This window comes from Arachis ipaensis, chromosome B06 (genome assembly GCF_000816755.2).
Source record: "Arachis ipaensis cultivar K30076 chromosome B06, Araip1.1, whole genome shotgun sequence".
Taxonomy (NCBI): domain Eukaryota; kingdom Viridiplantae; phylum Streptophyta; class Magnoliopsida; order Fabales; family Fabaceae; genus Arachis; species Arachis ipaensis.
The window spans coordinates 109041362-109050404 of record NC_029790.2 but is presented as its reverse complement, the minus strand read 5'-3'; the positions used below and the strand labels follow the sequence as shown (position 1 = coordinate 109050404).

Sequence of the window (9043 nt, the reverse complement as noted above, 5' to 3'; positions counted from 1 at the left end):
AGGAAAGGAAAGGCTGAACCTCGTAAGGAAGAAAACCGTAACTCCACTAAAATTTTCGACTCCAATTTTTTGTGATTAGTAGCTCCAATAAAAAATCTAATCCGATAAAAGTATTCGTATCTTTCTCCTTTATGTGTTGACATCATTTTTGTCCGGTAGAACGGTGACGTAGCTCCCCTTTCTCTTGAAGTTCAGCCCTTTAGTGTTCTTGGTAGAGGAATCGATTTTTGACGTTTTCTTCTTCGGCAGCTCGATCAAAAAACTTTTTCGAAACTTTGAGTATTTTAATTTCATACGGAGGTAGGATTTCGGTAAATTCTCAATAATTAAATCTGTATTGAATAAATGATTTGGTGTTGTGATTGATTATTGAATGAGTTTGATTGAGTTTATATTGAATTTTTGCAATATATTGATATATTTGTGAAGTTCATGGCTTGACTGTAATGAAACCAACAGAGACCGAATTATTTTGAAAATTTCTGGTTGGAATGTCATTGAGGATCAAGTAAAAAATTGGTGAGGTTTGATGGCTAAGAGATAAAATTAAAAGTTACAAAGAATCGATGACTGGTTAGGAGTTGAATCAGCGAATTAGAGTGCTTGGAATGGCTGGAATTATTGGGTTTGATTTGGAATCTTGGAAGCTTGAAGTGTGGAGTTTTGAGCTTAGGGAAGAATGGACCAAGATATAATTTTGGTTTCTCGTAGTTAATATGTAATGTCGCATGAAAACTTAAGCTAGTTAACCTTAGGATAAGTTGAATTATGTGATTGGTGCGTACTTAGTGGATAAAGTTAACGGATGTTGAATGGATGTGAATTGTAGTTGAAATGAGTAAGTGGTATTGAAGAATTATATGTTGAATTGATGTGGTGTAGTTTGAGTTGATGGAATTATTATGTATATACATGAATGTAGTAAATAAGATGTTGAGTTATGATGAAGTGTTGGTATTTTGGGTAACTAAATAATTGATGAGTAATGAGTTGGTGTTTGATGAGTTATGATAATGTTTGAGATGGTTTTGTTTAGGATTGAGTTGAATTTGATTTAGGAAACTTGAGTTTTAAAGTTTTGGTAAAAACAAATTTTTAACTAACTTCGGCGGACCATAACTTGAGTCTCAGATTTTGGATTTGAATGAATTTTGTTTCAATTTAAAGATTATAGAAATTGGATTTTTGTAGAGGAATTTATGGATGTCGAAAGTTGGGTACAGAAAATTAAATTTGACTAAGTTGCAGAAAAGTAAGATTTCTGGTGTGCGTGTGTACGCATGCTATCGTGCGTACGCACAGACGAGAGCGTATGGTTGAGCTCGTGCGTACGCACGAGGGATGTGCGTACGCAAACTCTGAGAATTTGTAAGTTGTGCGTACGCACACTATGATGATGCTAGTGGAGGTGACGCTTTGGGTAGTTCCACTGGTGATTGGGAGGTTTGGGTCGATAGGAGATGAAGAGTTAGATTAGAAACAAAATTCCTTAGATAGAGTACTGGATTTTTGGTTTAGTATAATCTTTAAGTTAAAATCTGAGTGTCGGAGTTCTAGGAATGCCTCTGACTTTTTCGGGATCTTATATATTATCTATGTGGGCACCTCTACTATGCTGAGAACCCCCGGTTCTCATTCCATACATATTTTGTTATTTTTCAGATGCAGGTCGAGAGACTCCGTTGTCCCACAGCCTTCACCAACCTATCCTCCATGCGATCCCATCGCCACCGCCTTCCGAACCTCCTCAATCCCAATAGAATACACAAATAATACAATGCAAGTAAAGCACAAGTATAAGCATATATGTCAAGTAATTCAAATAGACAATTAGGCATGTTATACAATTAGGCAAGCAATACAAGTCGGCAAAGCAAGAAAATAGATAAAAGATGCGCATGATGAATGCCTGTCCTATCTGGCTGTGATATCACATTGTCAGTTCAACTGCCAACCCGACACATCTCCATGGAGATGTCATCCTTTGGTCTCATAATGGGAACCCCCGAGATATCGTGCCCAGATCACAGTCCAGGATGTCAGTGCTTGCACACTATAGTGATTCTGAAGGGATGCAAGCGGGATACTCTTGCCACGGACCTCACATCTCAACATAAGCGGGATTAACCACCGTCCTTACGCCGCCGCCGTAACCTCGACAGGTGGGATTAACCACCGTCCCTGCTAGGTGCATAGCGTCTCAATAATCTCATTAAAATATTTCATCAGTGGTTTGCATAATCATTTTATTCAGTATTCAGTAGTTTACCACTATCACAATTCATTCCGAACTCATTAGTTCACCACTTTCACAAGTTATTCCGAACTTATTAGTTCACCACTTTCACAATTCATTATCAATAATCACCAACACCATATGCCGCCTCCTCACTCAACCAAAACTGTCCTCAGTACTCCAGAAACTTAAGCCTCCGTTCTCTAACTTTTTACCAGAAATACCGAATTAAATTCACCTAGAACCTTCTCTATGTTTTGACATCCAAAAAAAGGCCAAACATTCTTAGATAAGTGTCACGGAAGTTTACAAGCTTGCTGGGAAGGTGAAACAGTTAAAAACAAGGTTTTTATTGAAAAACAGGGTAGTGTGCATACGCATAGAGGTGTGCGTACGCACAGAAAGTAAAATCTTCATTTTGTTTATAGGCATGATGTGTGGAAACGCCCTCAACAGAATGCACCTTCCAGCATGTGCGTGCGCACAGCTTGCAAAATTCAGTAGGTGGTGTGTGCGCACAGAGCGTGCTAGCACTTCCAATAGTAGGCATCCCCTATGTGTGCGTGCGCACAAGAGTGTGCGTACGCACGTTTTCAAAAATACACAGGGTGTGTATGCGCACAAGGCTATGCGTAGACACAAGTTAAAAATTGCCACTGATCATAGCACGCGCACAGCAGTGTGCGTGCACACACAAACCAGAAATCACAAATTCTGCAACATCACAGAATTCAGATTTCTTACACCAACTTTCAATGATCCTGTCTTTCTCTACAAAATTTAGATTTCTACAAAATTAATACCGTTTTAAAGCTCTTTGAATTACCTTTGATTTGATATAAAATTCATTCCATTTCAAAAACGGTAGTTCAATATATGATCCGTCAAAGTTCACAAAAATCCATTTTTACCAAAGATCACTAAATTCTCAAATCCTTAAAGTTCATAACCAAAACCAACTTAAAATCACACCAAACTCCAATTTACCTCATAACTTACCTTTTGTGTCACAAATCACCATTTACACCAATTTCCATTCACATTACATATTCCTCAATCTCAATTATCAATTATTTCACACTATAATATTTCTCAACTAACACAATCATCCATCATCTATATATCACCAACAATCATCATGATCAATCTTAATCTCAATCTTTAACACCATTTTATCAACATCACAATTCATCAAAACAACCCAAAATCATCAAATTATCATACATCATCATACAACAATTTCAACAACCAATTTAATACAATCCTATCCTATGAGTCACTAGCTTAAGTGTCCAGAAATATTATATATTACATAGAGGAAACTGAAACCATACCTTGGCCGATTCTCAATATGCACCAATTTACCAAAATGACCTCAACCAAATTTCCACAAGCTCTCAAGCCACCAAATCCACTTCCAAGTTATTCAAGTCACCAACATTCTCCATACAACACCAATTCAAGCTATATACACATAATTCATAACTAAATCAACCTAGAGTTTCATCAAAATTACAATTTCACAAGGGTTAAGAATAAACTCACCTTATCCAAGATTGATTGGATCAAACCCAATAGGAACCAAAGGCTAGAGTGTACCTAAACACCCAAAATCACAAAATTTTACTCAATACAAAACCCAAAAACTCAAAATTCTTAGGGCATGAAACTGGACAGGGAATTTCAAGAATCTTACCATAAGACTTAGCTAGAAATGACGGGCTTGGCGAGAGCTTCGCGTAGCCGCTGACGGCATGCTTATCGAAGCACTGTAACTCGAGATATGTCCACCAGAAGTGATGAGAAGTGAATAGTGTTTTTGAAACCCCTTCCTCTCTTCTCACTTCAGCTGCAGCTCTCACTCTCTAACGGTTATGGTGGCTGAACGAGGGTCGTTAATGTGTTTTTATATGTTGGGCTTGGGCCCAATCCAACCCGTTAGCGTTTTTGGCCCGTTTGCCCCAATTTCGGATCAAACATTTAAAATTAATGCCTGATTTTCAACTCTAAATATTTTTCTAAAGTTTTCTACTGTTTTTAATTATTCTCGCACAGCATCGGACCAATTTAAGTCGGTACTGTCGGTTCATTTACCGGTTCACATTTTTATGCGTTTTTTCGTAGAAAACTACATTTTCCAACTCAAAAAAATCTACTGAGTCCGAAAATCATATTTAAAATTTCTAATTCACATTCTAAATTTTTGGATCCTATTTTGGGAAATTTAATTATTTAATTAAACGGTTAATTAATCGCGGTTCTTACATCAGCGACATGCAGGATTATAAATAAGGTTATATATTCAACTCTAGGGGAGAAAAGTATAGTCTCATTAGGTATCTCAAGAAAGTTATACAACTAAAAAATGCATAAGATTTGTTATACTTCAGCAATAATCTGATGGATAACGAATTTATACACTTACAGTTATTGTGTATTTTATTAGTATCTTTGTCAGATATTTGAGTCAGAGAAGATTGAATCACTAAATAGTAGACAACCAAATTTTGCTATACCAAAATATTACATGTTCATACATATGAAGTCAGAAACTAAAGTTGGAGATCATTTGGTGTTCAAATTCTGATTTTGTTGGATGTCAAAACAATTTTAATTCATTGCAGGTATATTCATATGTTCATTGAAAGAGTTCTTTGAAAAAATGTTGATAAGATATTTATTACTCTTTCCACTAAAGCACTTGAATATAAAACACATTTTGAATGGCATCCGATTAGGTGACTACAAACACATGTCACAAATTATGAATATATATTTGAAAGACCACTTGAGTTATTTTATGATAATGTGTTAGTAGTCTAATATTTTAAATTGTTATTAAACAAGAGAATTCAGAGTGTTTAAGTGCCTAATGAGCAAATTAGCACAAACTCTATAAATGTATGCATATTTAGTTTATAAAAAACAAACGTCAAAGTCTTTTGTGCAGATACTATTCATATGAATGTCAGCGGCGAATTTAAGGGGGCTAAAGTGGCCATGATCTCACAACTAGAAAATGGATTAATACAGACAGATTTACAGACGGATTTAGTCTTTATTACAGACGGATTTTTGGTTACCAACGAAATTAACGACAGATTTTGTCCCTTTGTAAAAGCCCCGTCGAAAATTATTTACCGACGAATTTTTTTTCGTCAAAAAATTACAGACGGATTTTTACCAGTTACCGACGAATTTTTCCTCTGTAAATTTTCTATCCATTTCCCAAAGGCGACGAACTTTCCGACGGATTTTTCGTCTGTAATTACAGACGGATTTTTAGACGGATTTTCTGTCTGTAATTACAGACAGATTTTCCGACATTGTACAAATCAATCAAATCATTTTTCTCTGAGTCAGATCCCCTATAGTTTGCTTCAAACTCCTCAATATCAGCTTCAGTGACCTGTTAGCAAGTATCATAAAACCTTGTAAATGCAAATAAGAACTGTGCGACAAGAAATCAGAACAAAATCAGGATCAACGCAAACAACCTTCTTGTACATTGTTCTAAAGTAGTTGTGAAGATTCTTGACAACATCCCCGGCAAGGTTCTGATTTTCAGAAACAAATATAAATGAATAATGTTGATGTACATGACACGAAAAAAAATGCTGAAATGCTTATATTGCATTCTGCTGTAATAAAATCATCATAACAAGAGCAGATTCCTCCACAAATAGTTGACAGACCATAAAAGTTTAATTTGAATGAATCTAGAAAAATGCAAATTACAGATATGTTATCTTGTGGTTTTAATGTTGTAAATGCATCTACAGATACGAGAAACCAAGAACACTCACAGCATCATCAACACAACTAATCTTATCATAAATGGCTCGCTTTTCTTCATCCCCAAGAATCGAGATAACATTTTTCAGTTGCTGAAATTTTGCTTTAGCTCCTGTAAATGATTAATTGAAACACAGAGTAGCAGTTACCTATGAACACGTTCCTCCTTGACCATCTCTCAGCGTTGTACCACTCCTTGCAAACCAGTGACACAGAGCTTCTGTCCTTTCTTGATTTCAGCATCCCAATAACATGCTCAAGAACCTCATCTGGAAAACACAATGAATCTCTTAGAAGGATCACTATCACACTACAGCAAGAAGCAGCAGCAAAAGAAAAAAGATAGTGCAGTGAAAAGAATCACCAAAAATTGAAAAATCATGAGGAAAAAAGTTTCAACAACAAATTTTAAATCAAACTAATTACTAAAATCAGAAAAAAACAAATCTAACTAAACCTAATGTAATCAAAACCTAAAAATCCACTAATCAGAAAACAAATCTAACTAAACTAATTACTAAAATCAAACTAATTAAACAAAATTAATTGAACTTAACAGAAATTAAAAGAATTTTGAAACCAAAACCTGGAAGCATTGACTGGAGGAGATGATGGCTGCGGCGCTGAGAAGATATGCGAGCCAGAACTGAGTGGGGATAAAAGGAGAGAGAGAGGCGCGGTGGTGGTGGGGATAGACGCTGCTGCAGGTGGCGCCGGCGTGCTGGAGCTCACCTAAGACGAAGAGAATAGGAGCTTGAGCTTGATTTGTTCTGCGAACGAGAAAGAACGAGAGAGACAGGGGCTGTGTTCTACTGGTTCAGTGTTTAAAAGAGAGGAGAAGAAGGAGAAGGTAGATGCGGTGGTTAGGGTAGCGACGGTGGCGCTGTGAGTGAGAAAAGGAGAAGAAGAAGCTCATGCGTGCGACGGAGAAGTTCCTTGAAGGAGAGAGGAACAACTTTGATCTCTGATATTTTGTGTGTGTAAAAGGAGCTCGATTGGGTGGTGATAAAATTAGGGTTACCTTAATATTTCCGACGGAAAATTTAAATTACAGACGGATTTTTCGTCTGTAATAATTTAATAAAATGCAGCGTTCTGTCTATTTAATTACAGACGAATTTTCTGTCTGTAACTATTTTCACAAAAAAAATTAATTTTACAGACAGATTATCGATGGATTCTGTTTTTTGTCTGTAATTTATGTTAATTCTTTTTTTTTTGTTTTTCGACAAAAAATCCCTCTAAAATTCTGTCTGTATTTCCGTGGGATAAAATTCGTCGGAAATATCCGTCTGTAATAACTAGTTTTCTAGTAGTGTGATCTCTCCCAATTTTTTTTTAAAAAAATTAGTACTATTATTATTATTATAGATTAAATATATTTTAGTATATTACACACAAAAGTTTTGACTATTTTTATAATAATAATAATAACAACTGAATAGACTTTTTAAACAATAAAAATTATTAAATCAAGAGTTTAAAACAAGATAGAAGACAAATTTTTAGCAGATTATATAATTGTATATGTTGAAAAAGAGAATGCTTTAAAATTTATTTTAGATGGTAAATTGAAATTTTAGTTATGTGAAATATCGCAGAATAAATTAAAAATATCAAATTTCTAAAGTATATAGTTGAATGTTGATTTTTATATAATATAATTATTAATTTTGACCTATATACTATGAATTATATTTTGTTCACTTGTTGTTCATGTTATATTTTAATTTATTTTGTATTTAATTTGGTCTTCTCTTATAAATTTTTTGGATCTGCAACTGATGGATGTTATATTATTTTATGATATATTGGTTCAGGTGCGAGTGTGTATTTAAATGTTCATATGGTTTAGACAATTTTACAAATATATATGTTTCTAAAAAAAATATTTAGTTTTATTTTTATTCTGACTCATGATCTCTTAAAGTTTATTATAGTAGGATCAGTTGGAAATAGGCATGCATGAGATTATTTTTGCAAGTAATTTCTAAAATTTTTTATCCAAATTTAATCTATGTCGTTGAGTATATTAGTATGGTGATCATCGTGATTTTATGGTGACACTAATGTATTATGATAATTCCATAACTGATATATGAGACAGACCAAATTGTTAAAGTAATAAAAAAATAGCTTTCTAATTTGCACATAAAACAAGTCCCTAATCTATTCACAGGTAATACATATAACAATCATAATCACAGAATTAAGCTATTTCATATTAAATAACTTATATGACGGTAATTTTGTTTATTGTCATAAATGATGAATTAAATAAGTCATTATTTTTTTTTATTTGAAATTAAAAGATTAAAACTAGATATAATATTTTATTTGGATTTTGAGGTTTAATAATAAGTGTCACATTCAAATATAAATAGTGACTTCAGAGTTTTGGTCCTTAATACATCAAAGTCACCTCCGTAGCTTTTTTTTTTTCATTAGAGGGATTGCGATTCAGTCATATTAAAGATACAAAAAACTTTAGTGAAAGAAAATAAAAAAATCGAAAAATTAAATTTTTTCAATCATATTCACAAATTCAAATACACTTTTATTTTTAAGTATTTATTTTTTAATAATTTAATATAAATAGTCTTAGAGTTAAAAAATTCTAAAAATTTTCAACACATTTCCCTCTTCTTTTCTCGTATAAAAAATCACTTTACAAAAATTTGTTGTATAAAAGTTGCATATTTTTTACAAACTTAAATACAATTACGTAGCATCAGTGTGTTTAACTTTACTTTTGTTTATATATTTGAAATAAATTTCAAATTAATATGCGTTCTTAGTTATTAATATAAGATATATCTAAAATACTTTATATAATTAAAATAAAATAAAAAATATTTAAAAAAATAATTTTTACTTTAATTTAATAAAATTTTAAAATTTATGTCCCATGTCATATCATATTTGTATCAATATTCGTACATTATAGATTCTAATAAAAGAAAAAGAACACATTAATTTAGAAAATAAAAAATATTTTAGCAATATTATGAA

General features: G+C 33.1%; 1 protein-coding gene across 1 annotated transcript in view; it reads right to left on the bottom strand.

Annotated features, from left to right (window-relative positions):
* LOC110263464 (chaperone protein dnaJ 6-like) overlaps positions 1-6139 on the bottom strand; it is a 25501-nt gene extending 19362 nt beyond the window's left edge. Inside the window, exons 1-4 of the mRNA XM_021104768.1 lie at positions 6043-6139; positions 5734-5793; positions 5562-5645; positions 2482-2484 (exon numbers count right to left, since the gene is read on the bottom strand). Coding sequence (XP_020960427.1) covers positions 2482-2484; positions 5562-5645; positions 5734-5745 — 99 coding nt within the window. The 5' untranslated portion in view covers positions 5746-5793; positions 6043-6139. The remainder of the gene's footprint in view (positions 1-2481; positions 2485-5561; positions 5646-5733; positions 5794-6042) is intronic.